Source organism: Notamacropus eugenii, chromosome 2 (genome assembly GCF_028372415.1).
Source record: "Notamacropus eugenii isolate mMacEug1 chromosome 2, mMacEug1.pri_v2, whole genome shotgun sequence".
NCBI classification, from domain to species: Eukaryota; Metazoa; Chordata; class Mammalia; order Diprotodontia; family Macropodidae; genus Notamacropus; species Notamacropus eugenii.
This window is the reverse complement of record NC_092873.1, coordinates 229798945-229817994: the sequence shown is the minus strand read 5'-3', so window position 1 is coordinate 229817994 and position 19050 is coordinate 229798945. Positions and strand designations below refer to the sequence as shown.

The window sequence follows — 19050 nt, the reverse complement described above, 5'->3', positions numbered from 1 at the left end:
ACATGTTGAAAAGATTTGAAAGGTAGGAAGGGGCAAAGTTGTGAAGAATTTTAAATGCCAAATGGAAGAGTTAATAGTTGACTAGAAGCAATGGGGAGTTATTTGGGTTTGTTCCTCAAAGGGCTGACATGTTGATACCTGTCCCAGTAAAATTACTATGGAAGCTATAGGGAGGATGGGGAGAAATTTGGGGTAGGGATAATAATTAGGAGGCTATTGCAAGAGTTCAGATGGGAAATAATAAGATCCTCAACCAGGGTGGTCACTTTGTGGGTAAGAGAAGAGGATAAATGTGAGAAGTGCAATGGGGATAGAAGTGGAAATATATGTAGATATATGTGTTTATATATCCCTATATATTGTATAATTATGTTATATAAACTGGAATGGGCTAATAAAGTTGCTGGATCAGAAGTATAGGAAATCCATTTTATTTATCTTTGCTGTGTTAGCAAGCATAAACATCTTAAAGAAGTGCCATCTCAAAGCTACATGTTGTAATTTCAACATTTTTTACTTAGAGAACTAGTCTTGGAGTCAGGAAGCCCAGTATTCAAATTCTGTCTCTAATCCATATTCTGAATTATTCTATGACATAGGGAAAGTAATTTAACTTTTCAGTACTTTAAGCACCTTTCTATGAGAATAAGATTCAGAATAGTTACTAAAAAAATCTCAGGTCTGGATCAAAAAAAGTTGTCTAAGCAATTTAAGGACCTATGCAAATTTGTAACAATGTTAATGATACCAGGGTTTTAAATCAGTTCCTCTGTGTGTGTTTTAGAATTTCCGCATGTATTTGTGTGGATATATACTCATATGATTGTACTTATATATGTATATACATATGTATATTTATATATAGGGAAGGGAGTACATAACATACTGAATTTATTCCTTTAAGTCCTTAAAAAGAAAAGTTGGTGTAAAATATTTATGATAAATTGGGTCATCTTTCTTTAATAATTGGAGTAATGACAATTCCATTAGTTTTATTGCACTCAATCTTTAAAAAAATTGCCAGATTTTATATATCAAACCTAATTTTTGATTCTATTGAATGCAAGGTGATATCATTGATGTAGAAGCATAGAAAATCTTTGCACTTATTAATTCTATTAAAAGAAACATTTATAAATTTGTTTGAGATCTGCTTATATTATCATCCTTAATGTACATGATCACATTTGATCCTCTCAAAAATCCTGTGAGATTGTCCTGTGAGACACCTGTGCAGGTGTCTTTATCTCAGTTTTTACAAATGAGGAAGGTGATGCTCAAATAAATTGACTTGCTCACAGACACAAGGTCAAGAGATGTCAAAGATGGGACTTCAAAACCAGGTATCTCCTGACTTTCCATTATACAATGCCACTGCACTGCTACAAATTAAAGCACAACAAAATACAGCAATAACATTTACCAAGAATACTGGGCTTCCTGACTCCAATACTAGTTCTCTAAGTAAAAAAAATTTGAAATTACAACATTAAGCCTGCTGTGATATCAAACTTTTGTATAAAGACTTGAAAAATCAACCCCAAATGCTTTATTATATAATGCTGAAGATGTGAATGCTCACAAAACTGACATTTTAAGCAGAATATTTTGGTTTTCATCTAAGTATTATATATGTTTGACCAAAGAAAAATAGATTGTCAGAAAGTATATAAGTAATACATTTTTTACTAAAAGTGTATAAATAACGGAGATAAAAGTACTTTGAATGTGTTATGTGTACATAAATGTTTATGTGTGTGTGTGTGTGTGTGTGTGTGTGTGTGCATTTTGAGAGATGGATTGCCTATACAGTTGCTTCTATTTTCTAATTTATTTCGAATGAGTAATAACAACTAATATTTATGTAGCATTTAAACACATATAATTTTATCATCAAAATAACCCTGTGAGGTAGATAGATACTACAGGCTTCATTCATTTATTGCACTGGAGAAAACAGCTGCTCAGAAACTTTGAATGACTTGTTCATGATCCCACAGATAGAAAGTGTCTGACCACAAACATAGTCTTGGATTTTTCTTCATTTCATTTGTAGCAATCTTTCCACTGTGTTACATTGTCTATGGAGAGGATAGGCTAACCATTAAAGCTGTTAAGAACTTAATATAAAGTCAGTAAACATTTATTAAGCACCTACTATGTACCAGATGCTGGTGCTAAACTCTGGGGATACAAACACAAATTTAAAAAAAAGTCTCTGCCTTCAAGGAGTTTATAATCTAATGAGGGGAGATTGCACACAAAAGGAAGCAAAAAGGTGAAGGGGTGAGGAAGAAGGTATGAAAAAAAGGGGAGGGTTGAGAGGTTTTTTGGGGAAAGGTGGGTTAGAGAGTTTTAGAGAAATCCAAATGTTGTGTAGCTGTTGGGAAATGGGGAGAAAAACTGTGCTTGAGTCCCTTCTTTAAATACAGTCCCTGAAGCCCATTGCCCTGCCCTCTAGCCATAGTGTTAAATCAATCAGAGGGACAGGTAGTACCAATGAAATATGAACATCAGACAGATTTAGTCTTATAGCTTAATGATATTTCAATCTCATTATGCTAAATATTTTAGATATTTATTCCTAATTGGCATATAATTTTTAGTTTTGTTTGATGCTTTTCATTACACTGTAACTCCCTTCACTATGACATTTGAACAGGCTTCATTTTATCAGTTTTCACTATTGTCACATTTTCATTTAACAGGGAAACCTGTTATAAGTTAAATGGAAGACCTCAAGAAAGGAAAATTAAAAGTGAGAAGTCATCATAGGTGAATAAAAATCACTGATCACATTTGGGTGATTTTAAAAAAATCTGGTTAATTCAACTAAAATATTATTGCTTGCATTTTTTGGACAATTCAGCAAATATTGTCTGAATTATATAGGTGAAATTATTAACTTCACTTTTCTGTGCATACACATTACACTGACATACACACAAATGTGTATAATTTATATATGTAATTCTTTCAATTTCATTCTTTCAAACAGTTTCAGCCACATAATTTCATTCTTTCAAAGCTTATTTTCTTCTTGGATAGCTAGTTTCCTTCACTTGTAAGCCATAGTGTAATGTATTATGGGCTTAATAGTAAACAGTAAATTCCAGTTACCGAAGACTATTCTCAGGCCAATGTCTATACATAAGTAGAGCTTCCTCAGTCCATCCCTAATGGAACCTTTATATTCTGTCATGGTACTAGCATTGGGTGGGGATTTTGCTATATGGAATATGGAAAATGATAGATAAAATGGAATATTGTGGATGTTACTCAATGAGTCTCTAAATACTTGCTTTCTTCAGATTCAATTTAGATTTTTGGCACCTAGGTATTTTCAGTTCAGTCCAAACCCAGAGAAGCTAGAGAACTTCTAGCCTGTGTTCCCTCAGAGCTGAAAAGCTCCTCCCCTATGGAGGCGGTTCAGTATGAATGTATATAGGAACACTGTGAGAGGGAGGATCCTGGTCCCCTTCACTCTCACACATGCTCGGGGAAACTGCAGAAGTAAGGGAAACTCAGCAGGACTAAGATGATGGAATAGATTTGCCCCAGTACCACTTGGTTATCCTAATAGAGTTTCCCCCTGGACAGCTCCAGGAGGCATTGCCGCAACTGTTTTGATCTGTTCTCTTAGAAATCCAGACACAAATTCTGATCCCCGGAAAGCTCTAGTCTTATTCTCTCCCTCCCTCTCTCTTCCCCCCCCTCCCTCCCTCCCTCCGTCTCTCTCTCTCTCTCTCTCTCTCTCTCTCTCTCTCTCTCTCTCTCTCTCTCTCTCTCTCTCTCTCTCTCTCTCTCTCTCTTTCTCTCCCTTCTCCCGACGCCCCCTCTCCCCCATGACCCCGCGAGGTTTGCAACATCTGGAAGAATTATTTTACCCACTTTTCAGGTAAAAGGTAGTCTGCACTTTAAAGAAGAAATTAAAGTACCTGAGCGCATGGGTTAACTTTCCCACTGTGTTTTTTCCTCTAACATTTTTTTGCAGGACACTTTCTCTGGTGGCAGAAACTTGACGAGGAAGAGAGGAAGACCGACCAATCTTCATTCCTGAGTTATAAAACGCATGAAAACTACAGTTGATTTTCCAGTAGTTAAGACTATGGTTACAAAATCTCTTTCTAACCTTTCCCTGAAAACCGACGAGAATGAGAGCAACTTGATTCCAGGGGTCTTAGAGACAGATTCCTTGCCTTCCTCAGAACAGGGCACCGCGGAGTTCGTGATCCGCTGCGTGATCCCGTCTTTGTACCTGCTTATTATCACAGTTGGTTTGCTGGGCAATATCACCCTAATGAAGATCTTCATCACTAACAGTGCCATGAGAAGCGTCCCGAACATCTTTATCTCTAGCCTAGCAGCTGGGGATCTGCTGCTTCTGGTGACCTGCGTGCCGGTGGATGCCTCTCGCTACTTCTTTGAAGAGTGGATGTTTGGGAAAGTGGGCTGCAAACTTATTCCCGCCATACAGCTTACCTCAGTGGGAGTTTCTGTGTTCACTCTCACCGCGCTTAGTGCAGACAGGTAAGAATGCCTGCCATAACACCGAGACTTTTTGATGTTTTTTTTGAGGGGGGGGAAGGAAGGAAGGTGAGATGAGTAGGTGAAGAGAGAAAAGGAGGAAAGTAAAAGTAAAGGGAAAGAAACAGGCAGAAAGAGAAAAGAAGAAAGAGAGCTAAGGGGATAGGGAAGAGAGGGGGAATGAGGAAAATGGGAGGGAGAGAAGGAAGGAGTAAGGATGAAAGGAGAGACAAAGAGAGAGGGGGAGAGAGCAAGCCAGAGACAACGAGATAGAATGGATAAAATGAATTAAAACATAATTTAAACGTTAAATTTGAAAACATAATTTAAGAAATTTATTTAAGAAGATATCAAAGTGCTTGAAGTCATTTCTAAAATACATTTGTTAGTACATCACTATCATGATGACACTCTTATAGATAGTTTCACCACATTGTACAGTAAAAGTTCAATCTCAGGTGTCTTATGAGGGGAGGAGAAATCTTCAGAGTGACACTGTATTTTATCTTTTAATCAGTAGACTAACTTGATAGTTTAGAATATCCCTTAAAATAACCCTCTCAAGTATTATCAATATTTTGCCTCTGAAGTTTTTAATTGGGTAAGGGAAACCTTTGCACTAATGCATTACTTCTAATGCATTACTACTCTTTGAAGCAATAGCAACCACTTTTATGCAGTATCTTAAGACCCAGTATTTTGGACATTTTATATTTGTTTACTACCAGTTAGCAATTTAAGAACATACACTTTCCTTACAACTGGGATGTACCAAGTTTTGTTATTTATTGACAATGGAGCAAATTGAAATTCAACCCCATGCAAGATGTGTTCAGCATATTTTACAAAAATAAGTAAGTTTCAGAGCAGGTGCTAGGCTTCAATGGTAGAAGAAAATTCCTTACTGAGAATTCCCTATACAAATGAAATCCCAAGTCTAGTAAAAAAAAAAAAAATCCACACCATCCTTAAATGTGTGTATATGTGTGTCTATACACAAATACACATGATATGTAAATGTAACTATCCTATATATAACTTTATAGAGACATAAAGACTAGAATTTCATTTACAGCTTGAAGGTTGTCTAGTCCAATTGCTTAATTTTACAGATAAGAAAAGAAGATCTAGAGAGGTCATGTGTTTCATAACATGGTATGATATAGACCTAGGATTAGAATCCAGGTCTTTTATTCTTGTCCAAGGATACTCTCACTATATCTTGCTCTCATCTTTTCAAACTTTTAAGTAGATAGCTAAAGGAAAAAGATGATTTTTCTTTTTCTTGCAAAAAAGGATAGGCAATATCTCCACAGCTGGATGGAAGCATGGACTGGGACCTGTGTATGCCTTAAAACATGAATGTACTAATTTGTTAGTTTACACTTCCAGGAACTCACTCTGTGCTACCTAAACATTTGAATGTTACATTGTCTAGGAAGGATGAAGAAAAGCTGAAATAAAAATAAGTGTATGGAAAATGGAGGTTATTTAATTTCTTAATCCAAGTTCTTAATGAAAAACAAAGTTTGTATTACTGAATTATCCAGATCATTATATTGATTCCTTATTCTGCTTTGTCAGTGGAGAGTTAGTCAGAGTTAGCACAAGGATAAAGTGAAGTGGAGAAGAAAGCAAATATCTGTTAAGTTGAAGACTATACAATGTCATTCCAAAAAACAAATTAGACTTCAATGCACACTTTCATAGACAATAGTAGAGTTATTTTGTCTGAGTTATCTGGACACTTTATTCAATTATGTACATTACTTTACTTATATAGACACAATTCTTATTGTTCTTTTTAATGTGCTGGGAATTCTCTTGAAGTGTATGAAACTTAAGATAATATTCCTTTTTGTATTATCTTTTATATATAAATCCATTTTTACATTTTAAATTAAAATGATGCTATGATGATTTTGGACAAACCTCATGTATGGATCTTACTGAAGCAGTTCTAGTAATTTTTATCATTTTTCATGTAATTTTTTTCAGACATGAATCTTAGAATCCCAGTAGGACAATCCTGAGTTTACCAAGTTGGTTTTCATAACAGCCAAGGAAGCATAAGTAAAATTGTCCTGTCTAGGGTCAGATACTGCTTTCTTTTTTCCTCTCAGGTATTAACAGATAACAGATAAGTGTAGGTGGTTTCCATATAAACTACATTCTTAGTGAATAAGTTCCATATAATTTTAATGCCATATGAATTTCCTTCCTTTTATTCAACTGACATTTTTAGATATTTCCCTCTGTGTTAAGGTGTGCTTAGGGAATAAAACATAGTTTTAGTAGCAATCCAAGATGAAAAGATAATTCAATTCAAAATCTAAAATGATTTTCAAGCTATTTGTTGTTTTTATTATCCTTATCTTTATCCTCCTCTTAAAGTATGAATGATAAAGGGGTGATAGTGGTGGTAGTTCCCTCCAAAAATATGCTTTAGTCCACACTCCATCACCTCTCTATCTGGAGTGGATAGCATTTTTAAACATGAGTCCTCTGCAACTATGGTTGGTTCCATTGTGTGGATCAGAGTTCCAAAGTCTTTTAAAATTGTTTGTCTTTATATTATTGTTGCTATTCTGTAGATGGTTTTCCTGGTTCTGTTCACTTCCCTTTACATTAGGCATTTTTTCTTACTACTTCTCATCCCCAACATGTTGTTGGTAATATATTCTACATTTCTGTCATTTTCAAAAGGTTCATTTATACGTTGGTTATTTGGAACTTGGAGCACATTTTCTTTCTTCTTTTCTTTTTAATTATGGATGTAGCAATCATTAGCAAAAAATAGATATTTTATTATACAAAGAAGAATAAGGAAGAGAATTCTTCAGAATATACACTAGGCATCTTGATTGCCCTTTGAATAACCTGCAATTCTTATACTGCTGAGATTATGATGTCATATGATTTGGAACCATATAGCATCACCAGGAAACTTATTAAAAACATACGCATTTGCAGCAGTGAGCAGCTTGAAATCACTGAAGGCTTTGTGCAACTTCCCAAATTTGTTTCAGCCCAAACTCCTCTTCCTATTTAGTTTCCTGTCTTCACATTCTGTCCAAATTATCTACACCAATGGGTTAATTCATCTTGTGACCAATTTCATGATAATAGCTAATACTTATATAAGATCTTAGGGTTCACGAAGTGTTTTAAATACATTGTCTCATTCAATACTCACTATAATGCTGTAAATAGGTTATTACAGTTAATATCCTTATTTTACAGGAGAAGCTGTGGATAGTGTATGGTGGATAGAGAGCTGCCTTCAGAGCCTTGAGAGTCTGAGTGCAAGTTCTGTCTCTGATATATACTGGCTATGTGACCTTGGGCAAGTGATTTAACTTAACTCACTAAGACTGTAAGTTGCAGAAAGGGTGTTGACCTGCATTGGTAGAGGAAGTGTCCTTGCCTAAGGAGTTCAACATACAAATTAAATAACAGGTTTAATCTCTATCCCTATTTTACAGATAAGGACACTGAAGCTCAGAGATATTAAATGACTTGGCTAAGGTTGCACAGCTAGTACCAATCCTATTTGGATTCAAATTCAAGTCCTTTGCCTCCATATCCAGTCCTGTTTCCATTCCATCAAGTGACCCTTATAAGTATACTTTGTCTAGAAGCTTTAATTTCACTATCTTATATTTTATCTCTTATTAAGTGTTTTATATATATATATATATATATATATATAGATATATAATGTATAAACACTGTGATAACCCAATGAAAGAATAGAAAGGAAGTTGTTATTGACCTGACTTATTTGACAGCAGATCAAAAAGTCACATGCTTAACAATCCAATAATATCTAATGCAGACCATTATAACTAGTCAGTGACAAAATAACAAATATTTGAATATAAATTAAAGAGAAAGTTGAAACAATTTTCTGGCTAATTTATACAAAAATCCTGATATTGAATCAAGAGAGAATTGGGCTGCTTTTTTTTTTTTTGGTCAAAGACTCAGATATCTGAAAATTTCATAGTCATGGAATCCTCGAAGATTGATCTGATAAATCTTAATCTTCTGTGTGCCTTTTCCTGGGGCCAGAGAGAGGCCATAAACACAGTGGGCTGTAAAAAAGGAACCAAATTATAGAAAGAAACATAATCTGTTTACATAGTACAGTGGGGACTTGATAAAATTCATCAGTATAGATAACAAGATCACATAACTGAGGTATCAAATTTTGACCACACCATTATAGCCCAGATACCTATTTGGGGCCGATATATTTTTTAATATAGGGACAGAGACTGATGACCTTTTTGGGTGCTGCTTTGTTGTACTTGTTCCTGGGGTTCTTACTGCCATGGTCTAGCACACATAAAAGGCTCTTTAAAATGCTTGTAAATTGATTTAGCTACAGTTGTCCTTTGAGGAGAGTCATATATTCCTGGAAAAGATTCAATTGGATCCAGTTTTTATGACTAGGGTTCACCTTATAGGTAAACACTAGGGAATATCTTCACATAATTTACAGAATATTGGCAACACCCCTTTGTCCCAAATATTTCTCTTGTTACCTGTCATAATGCCTGAAACCTCACTGTTAGGCTTCCCTTCCTTTGCTTCTTAAAATCTTTTTGATCTTTAATAGTTTTTGTTAAAATTCACTGACCTCTGAAGCAGTTACATTTTATTTTTTAAATATAATTTATTTATTTTCAGTTTTCAACATTCACTTCCACACAATTTTGAATTCTAAATTTTCTGCCCATCTCTCCCACTCCCACCCCAGGACAGCATGTACCCAAACCATCCTTTTCCCCAATCTGCCCTCCTTTCTATCACATACATGCCACCCTTCTCTTATCTCCATCCCCTCTATTTTCCTGTAGAGCAAAATAGATTTCTATACCCCATTGCCTGTACAACTTATTTCACAGTTGCATGCAAAAACAATTTTTAACATTCATTTTTAAAGCTATGAGTTCCACATTTCATTCCTCCTTCCCCACCCACCCTCATTGAGAAAGCAAGTGATTCAATGTAGGTCATACATGTGCAGCCATGCAAAACATTTCCATAACAGTCATGTTGTGAAAGACTAAACACATTTCCCTTTATCCTGTCATGTTCTCCATTTATTCCATTCTCTCCCTTGACCTGTCCCTCCACAATAGTGTTTGCTTCTGATTACCCCTTCCCCCAATCTGATGCCCCTTCTATAATTCTCCCTCTCTTATTCCCTTCCCTTTATCCCCCACTACCTTCCTGTAGAGTAAGATAGATTTCCATACCCTATTGAATGTGTTATTCCCTCCTTAAGCCAAATCCAATAAGAGTAAGGCTCACTTATTCCCTCTCACATCCCCCTCTTCCCTTCCATTGTAAAAGCTCTTTCTTGCCTCTTTTATGTGAGATACTTTACTATATTCTTCTTCTTCCTTCCCTTTTTCTCCCATTACATTTCTCTCTCAATGTTTAATTTTATTTTTTAGGTATCCTCCCTTCATATTCAGCTCTCCCTGTGCCCTCTGTCTATACATGTACACACATACATACATACATATACACACATACATACATATGTGTGCACACACATGTAATATACACATACATATACATGTGCATACAAATACACACAAACAGATACACATATATATGTGTGTATATCTATATCATTCTATCTATCTATCTATCTATCTATCTATCTATCTATCTATCTATCTGTCTATCTATCTATCTATATGCCCTAATACTGAGTAAAGTCTCATGAGTTACAAGTATCACTTTTCTATGTAGGAATGTAAATAGTTCAACTTTAATGAGTCTCTTATGGCTTCTCTTTACTGTTTACCTTTTCATGTTTCTCTTGATTCTTATATTTGAAAGTTGGATTTTCTATTTAGCTCTGATCTTTTCAACAACAATGCTTGGAAGACCTCTTTTTCATTGAAATTCCATTTTTTCTCTTGAAGTATTATATTCAGTTTTTCTGGGTAGGTAATTCTTGGTTTTAATCCTAGCTCCTTTGACCTCTGTGATATCATATTCCAAGTCCTCTGATCCCTTAATGTAGAAGTTGCTAAATCCTGTGTTATCCTAATTGTGTTTCCCCAATATTTGAATTGTTTCTTTCTGGCTGCTTGAAATATTTTCTCCTTGACTTGGGAACACTGAAATTTGACTACAATATTTCTAGAAGTTTTCCTTTTGGTATTTCTTTCAGGAGGTGATTGGTGAATTGTTTCAACAACCATTTTACCCTCTGGTTCTGGGCAGTTTTCCTTGATAATTTCTTGAAAGATGATGTCCAGGTTCTTTTTTTGATCATGGTTTTCAGGTAAACCAATAATTTTTAAATTATCTTTCCTGAATTTGTTTTTCAGGTCCGATGTTTTTCCAATGAGATATTTCACATTGTATTCTATTTTTTCATTCTTTTGATTTTGTTTTATAATTTCTTGATTTCTCATAAAGTCATTAGCTTTCATTTGCTCCATTCTAATTTTAAAGGAATTATTTTCTTCAGTGAGCTTTTGGAGCTCCTTTTCCATTTGGCCAATTCTGCTTTTTAAGACATTTTTCTCATCATTGACTTTTGTCTTTTGGGTTAGTCTATTTTTAAAGCTGTTATTTTCTTCAGCATTTTTTTGGGTCTTTAGCAAACTATTGACTAGTTTTTCATGATTTTCTTGTATCACTTTCATTTCTCTTCCCATTTTTTTCTCTCCTTTTCTTACTTGATTTTCAAAATCCTTTTTGAGTTTTTCCATGGCCTGAGACTTTTTCATATTTTTCTTAGAGGCTTTGGTAGGAGCCTTGACCTTGCTGTCTTCCTCTGGTGAATACTTTGATCTTTCTTGTCCAAAGAAAATACCTTTTCATCTACAAAGTAACCTTCTATAGTCTTATTTTTCCCCCTTTTAGTCACTTCCCCAGTCAATTACTAGACCTCTTAGCTCCTTGTTGAAAGGAGGGTGCACTACCCTAAGTTTCAGGGGATTTGTGCAAATGCTTTCAGAGATATCTCCAGAGACCTGTAAATTCTCACCTCCTCCAAAGAGGTTTGATCAAAGGAGAGTTCTTTATTCCCCTCCTGACCTGCACTCTTGTCTGTGAACAACCACAAGCCATCTTTTCTGTCCTGGATCTGCGGGTAGGATTCCCTCTCCAGAACTGCCACCAATTCCACCATGCCAGAGCCCCTCCTTGCCTCAGGGCCACCAGCAAGGACTACAACCCAGGTCAGCCCCTTGATTCCCAACTGTTTGTAGGCCAAGAGCTCCAGAAGCAGCTGGCTACTGCAGCAATGGCTCCCACTGCCCTGTGATTGGGCTTGGTGCTGGAGTCAGACCGTGTTCCTCTCTTACCCAGATGAAAGAACTTTCCCACTGATCTTAAAGCTGTATTTGGAGTTGTGGGTTGAGAAGTCTGGAAACCCAAAATGCAGTAATTCAGTGCCTTGAGGTCTGCTCCAGTCCTGGCTGTGCAGGACTGAGCTTATCTCTGAATGCCATATCCCACTCTGAGTGGGTGCAATAGACCTATCCTGTCAGCCTTCCAGATTCTGTTGAACTTGAAATCTATCTCACTCTGTCATTTTGTGGCTTCTGCTGCTCTAAAATTTGTTTAGGGTCATTTTTTACAGGTATTTTGTGGGGTTTGAGTGGAGAGCTCAGGCAGGTCCCTGCTTCTACCAAGCAGATACATTTTAGAAACAGGTCTAACCATGTCAACACCCTGCTCAAGTAGCTTCAGTGGCTCCTCATTTTTCTTTCTTTTGATGAAAACCAAACTACTATTTTTGGCAATAAAACTTTTTACAACCTGGTTCTATCCTATTTTTTCATGCTGTGTAAATACACATTACTGCTCTTCATCTACTCTAGGCTACAGCCACATTAGTGGTCTACTTGTGACTTTTTGTATGTGACATTCTATTTCTTATTATTATGTCTTTGTACAATCTGTTGTCCATGCTTCGAATGCACTACATCTTCAACTTTACATCTTGAAACCTCTGGTTCCCTTCAAGGATGAAGTCAAGTGCCATTCCTTTGAGAAAGTCTTTACCCCCAATTAATGTGCAAATTTTTTAGTGTATCCTGCATTACTTATCTGTGAATATGTTCTATTCTTTCCCTTAGTAGAATCTAAGTTTTCTTTGGTCAGACACTCACTTTAATTATATTTGTATGTCTGGTACCTAATGCTGGGCCTAACACAAGGAAGGTACTTAATAAATGCTTGCTGATATGGTACAAGCTAATTATTTGATATTTGGTAATTAAATGAAAAAATAGACATGGTGAGGCAGAATATAATAAACAAGGATGCAGTGTATAAGACTATGATGGAAAAAGAAGGAAAAGAGAGATACTTGAAGAAGAAGTTTGAGGGCATCAGCAACAAACTCTTTACATCACAATTTTACCCAGAGGCAACTCCTTCAATAATGCCAAAAGCTGACATTTGCCTAGTACTTATCCCATATTCTTCTCACTGTGAATCTGGTTTCATTTTCTCCCCTTATTTCAACTTCACTTCTTTTTGCACTAATGATTCTCTGAGTTACCTTTGCCTGTATTTCAGATTGGAACAATTTTTTTTGCCACTTACCCACCTTTCACAATAACAGTAATTCACATTTGTTGGTTTACAAAGTTCTTTCCTCCCCAAAACTCTGAGAGGAACATAGCATGAGTATCCTCATCATCACTGTCATCATCATCATCACTGTTTTGTATATGAGAGGCGGTACTCTACATGTGGCAGAAAAAGTGTTCATTTCAGTGCTTTAAATGCAGCAAACTTCTTCCAGAAACAAAAGGCCATCAAAAAAAATCAACAGCACTACTCTTCTGGTAATCCTTTATGACTGACTACGAAGCAAGGAATACCATAATCTCAGAAGAATTAAATTTATGGGTCATACAAAAGGCAATGGAGAGGTACAAGGTAGACACTGTAACACTCTGAAATGCAGAATCACACTGGGGAAGCATAAAAATGTATAACTATTAAAAAGAAAGACAGGAGGAGCATAGTGCAAACAAATGTTAACTTATAGCTTGTTTACTCCAGTGGTATATATGTAGAGTCATGAGAACTAGAGGAAAGCTTCTAGCACAGAATGTTGGGTAGCCTTCTTAGAGAAGATTAATAGAACACAAGAGAAAATGAAGAGTAGGGAGGGAAATAAATAAGTGATAATCTCATCACTGAATGGGAATACTCATAGTGATAAGGTTATATCTCCCTCCAAATACTGAGGTATCTCTTATTATTCCTAGTTAAATAATCAGTGGAGTCAATCAAGTTTGTCACATGACCTGACCTTGACAAAGCTATATTGACTTTTAGTAATCATATTTTTCCCATCTAAGTGTTCACCAACCATTTCTTTTCAAAGCATGGACAACAAGCACACTGTCCTAGAGTTCAGATAGATCCTACTATCTTCCTACCTTTTTTTGAAAATCAAGGCTACAGCCATATTAGTGGTCTACTTGTGGCTTTTTGTATGTGACATTCTATTTCTTATTATTATGTCTTTGTACAATCTGTTGTCCATGCTTCGAATGCACTACATCTTCAACTTTACATCTTGAAACCTCTGGTTCCCTTCAAGTATGAAGTCAAGTGCCATTCCTTTGAGAAAGTCTTTACCCCCAATTAATATGCAAATTTTTTAGTGTATCCTGCATTACTTATCTGTGAACATGTTCTATTCTTTCCCTTAGTAGAATCTAAGTTTTCTTTGGTCAGACACTTTCAATGAGTTCAACTTCCCAGGCACAAATGAACTAAGTTCCTTTAAATAGCTCCTAAGGTACTGAAATAATGGGCAGTGGTAAATGGCAAGCCATGGGTCAGTGATTTATAAAAGTTCTTAGAGAATGATACTGAAGAAGAACAATATTGAATACCTCCTTACTTTCTTGGGATGTCACTCATAGCTGATAAGTTTTATTCTATCCTCCCTACTTCAAAAATTTTTCTCTATGGAAGAGAAAATGTAAGCCAGCTAAGTGTTGGATTCTGTCTTCTTATTCTTATATGTTATCCTCTCATTGACCTGGGAAACTGTTTTTTCCTTCCTTTCATCCTTCTCTTATCCCCCTATCTTATCATTCACTATCAGTCTCAGATCTTGACACAGTTCTTATAGGGATATACTACTTTTTGATATTCATCTTCAATTATTTCCCCTTGCTTCTATCTTTAGTAAATGACATTTTAAAAAAATCTGAATTTATCCTTGAATTCCCTATATCCACACCAGTATCTTTAGGCAGATATAATTTTCTCTCTTTTTTGGAATAATTTCTTCATTTGTCTTCAGAATTTCAATCTTGTGGGATTTCTAATCCTTTTGGTATGACTTCCACAAAATAGTCATTGTAACCTAACTCTCTTTTCTCTTAACCTGGTAAAATCCATTCTCCATTCATCTAGGGTGAGTGGGAGACTATGCTCAGATTTCATTTCCTTCTCTTTTACTATCTCTAGGATAGAGTAATCACAATCCCAGGATTCTTGTCATTTCTTCTTTATAAGCAATTCTTTGTTATTGATTCAAATATATGTGTAGATCAAAGATACCTGTTTTCTTTATCATTTTTGAGTGAAGTCATCATCAAACTAAGCCAAAATTTATCAGCTTTTCTGCACTGGGGAAAGAGATAGAAAGAGAGAGACATACACAGAGGGAGAGAAGGAGGGAAGAGGAGGGAGAGAGAGAGAGAGAGAGAGAGAGAGAGAGAGAGAGAGAGAGAGAGATTCAACAGATAAATGTGCAGTTGAAGTTCTCCATCATTATGATGTCATGCTTCTCTGCCAGGTTTATTATCTGTTTTGCAAGCTCATATAATTAATCTGTCTGTAGAAATGATCTGTAATGCATTCCTATAACAACATTGCTTCTGTTTCTACCTACCTTGATTTTCACTTAAATGTTTTTCACTATGTTTCTTCCTTTGGGTTCTAGAGTTTTTTCTCATGAATATATTCTTCATATACCACAGTAGGACATCTTGATTTTTTAATCCGTCCTATGAATAAGGTATGCCATTCCAGAGCCAAATTTCCAGGCATAAGTGTCATCTCAATGATTCTCAGAGATGGTTTCTAGGTCATTTTTCCCCTTGCATTTAGTATCTGAAATCCTATTTGCTGACCAGATTTTGTGCTCTCATTTACAGTTATCTAAATCCAGGAATTTTCTTGCTGATTCTCTTCATATAATCTTTAGTTCTCCTGTCATTTTGTACTTGTTACTCTGTGTGGTATCAGGCTTATCACACATACATATGTATACATACATATATATGATATATATATATCATATATGTAGTTAGTTTTTTTCCCCATACATTCTTTCTCCTCTCTTTTCAATGTAGTGTCTATATTTCACAGTGGCTAGAGTAGAAGACTTGGAGTCAGGAAGAACTGAATTCAAATACTGCTTAAGATACTTTCTATGTGACTAGGTGAGTTATTTATCCTCTCTGTCTCAGTTTCATCATCTGTAAAATGGAGAATAATAATGGCAGCTACCTCAAAGGGTTGTTGTGAGGATCATATGAAGAAACATAGACAGCTCTTTGAAAACCATAAAGTGTTATATAAATACTAGCTATTGTTAATATCTTGCGTACGCTGGATCTTCTTAGATGTTCACTATCCCGTGCCAAAAGTGATATATTCCTATATTTTAGTCTGTGACATTAAGATTTAAGTTTTAGATACTATGTTCTTAGTCAGCAATTCATTCCCCAAATCTGCTTTTCTTTTATAAATTCTCTACTCAATTCACAATAGCAATGAAAATACCACCTGTTTTCCCAAGGTCTTTTGGATTCTTAAAATAATTCTTAGCAATGCTTTTTAGATCCCTTGTTATAACATTATTTATCATCACAAGTATTGCCAGAAGTAGGTAGAAGTTCACAGGCTTGATAATTCTTGGGAAGTTCTCCTTCAAGTTCCAGATATATGCGCCAGGAAAACAGACACACCTGTTGTTTATATTAGGTCAACAAATACTTCACATCCAGAGATTCAGGATTACCAGGGATGAGAATGACTTCTTTAAGTCTAACCTCAATTTCTTTTTTTTCTTTATATTTTTAAATTGATTTACTAGACTGGAATGTTATGAGCATGCTATAGACACTGTATACTTGATTTTAGCTACCTTGAGAAAGTGTCATGTTGTCCTTGTGGACAATTTGGAAAAATGTGAGCTATATGATAATAAAATTAATATATAATTAACATTGTTATAATAAATGTAGAACTATTTGAATGACTTGGTAATAGGATTTATCATTGACTTGCTGTCAATTTAAAGGATATCCTTTGATAGAATCCCTCATGACTCTGAGTTTGACATCTGTTGTTCATTTTTATCAATGACTTGGATGAAACTTTTTAAAAAATCTGACTGTTAAATTTTGAAATGACATGAAACTAATAGTGGATCGCTAACGTGTTAGATGAGAGAATCAGGAATCAAAAAGTTTTCAATAGGCTAGAATGTTCTAAGAAAATGAAATTTAATAAAGGAATTTAAAATTCTACACTAGCTTTCAAAAACAAGTAGAATTGAAGGAACTGTCACTAAACAACAATTTGTATGGAAAAGATTTTAATGTTTTAATGAAATGTAAACTCAACGTGAGATGTCAACATAGCAAGATTACCGCCCCCCCCCCCCAAAAAAAAAGCAACAACAAAAAACTAATGAAATCCTAGCCTGCAGTAACACATACTTTGCCCTCAAGGATCTTACATGTCAATAGGGGAAGACAATATATAAAGTAAAGCTAGAAAGAAGGTGGACAAGTATTTCACAGCATGGTTCAGAAATGTCTGGGAAATGGTGTGAAGGCTGGTTCCCAGGAAAATAAGGTGAAAGTTTACCCTGTCAGAATTGGGAGACTAAGCAAGAATGTCCAAGGTCATGATGAGGGTTTAAACATGATGGTCAGAGTGTAGACAGCATGGTGGGAGCATGGTCAGAAAGTGTTGTGGAGGCTTGGTTCCCAGTAAAATAATCTCATTAATCAGATCAGATATTATCCTGCATTTCTCCTGTCCAGATCAGATAGAATCAAGAGTACTGAAGTCAATTCTAGGTCTCATATTTTAAGAATCACTTTGACAAAATAAGTTCACGGGAAAGTATGAAGAGTCTTGAGAATAGGCTATATAAGGACTGGCTGATGGACTGGGGAGTGTTTAATATTATAGGTATGCTATAAATTTCTAATGATGAAATATATTAAAAAATAGAGTGAGCTATCTTGAGAGGAAATAATGTAATATTAACTGATATTTGTATTAATGCTTGGAAAGTACTTTACATATATCAGCTTCCTATTATTGGAGATCTTCAAGTAGGAGCTAGATGATCAGTTTTCAGGGGTAGTGTAAATATTTCTCTTCAAGTACTAGTTTTAGTAGATGATCAATAGAGTGCCTTCTAAATAAAAAATAATGTGATTCTATGGTCCTGTGAAATTCTAATATTCTATGAAGTCCTATAAATCTCTGTATAATAGAGGTCACCAAGAGAAAGGAACTGAGAAAAGGAGAGTTTCTGTTAATTTTGACCATCCCAATTTTGAACAATTTTTCATAAGCTGTTAGGAAGTTTGGCATGCCATTTAAGTCACCACACTTAAATGACCACAATCAGACCCAAAGGAGGAAGGTCTACTTTCTCTCTCATTAATTCCATTCCTTTTTTTTTCAGGAAATTCTTCCTATTGTAAAATGAAAAGTTCTTAGCTTGAATCTTACTCTTCTTTTTCTCTTACTAAGTCCTTCAAAAGGAGGGAAAGTGTTTTATAACAAGTAAATACTATATGAAGTGTAAGCTGTTACTAATCTAAGTTGTATGTTCCTTATGTTAGATAACTTTTGTGAGACTTCAAAGCAGAAAAATGTAAGATATGTAGAATTTAAAGTTTTCAGCATGTATTCAGGCTTCTACACGTTATTTGGCTTGCCAAAATAGAGGCAAAGGGGGTCTCAATATTTCAGCTCTAATGCCCATGTCAAACATACTAACATACGCAGTCAAAGTAAGGTCTTGTAGTCAGAGGGTGAGATGACGGGCTGTTAATGGAGACATTTTTGGATAGGTGAAACTTTTTGATTTCCCTCTGATATTGACTACACATAGGAGTAGCCCAGTGTTAAATTATATTTTTATTTGGCTCTCTAAATTAATCAATAATTTTATCAATGAGTAGTTATTAAATAGCTACTATGTATGAGATTCTATGGAAGCAAAGATAAAAACATTCCCTACCTTCAAGGAACTTACACTATGTTGAGGAAGAATATATGTGAACATAAAAGTATGTAGAAAAAAACACATACAAAATAATTGTGGGGGAGGCAGTAGCATCTGGGAGGATTAGGGAAAACCTTATGTTGAGCCAAGCGTTGAAGGAAGCTAGACTTTCTAGCCAGCAGTGGTAAGGAGGGAGTGTATTCCAGGCACTGGTGACAAGCAGCCTGTGAAAAACTATGGAA

The 19050-nt window shown here is 35.4% G+C and overlaps 1 protein-coding gene across 1 annotated transcript in view; it reads left to right on the top strand.

Annotated features, from left to right (window-relative positions):
* The first annotated feature begins 3886 nt into the window (after positions 1-3886).
* Positions 3887-19050, top strand: part of NMBR (neuromedin B receptor) — a 28277-nt gene continuing 13113 nt past the window's right edge. Inside the window, exon 1 of the mRNA XM_072643471.1 lies at positions 3887-4530. Within this exon, the coding sequence (XP_072499572.1) occupies positions 4073-4530 (458 nt within the window). The 5' untranslated portion in view covers positions 3887-4072. The remainder of the gene's footprint in view (positions 4531-19050) is intronic.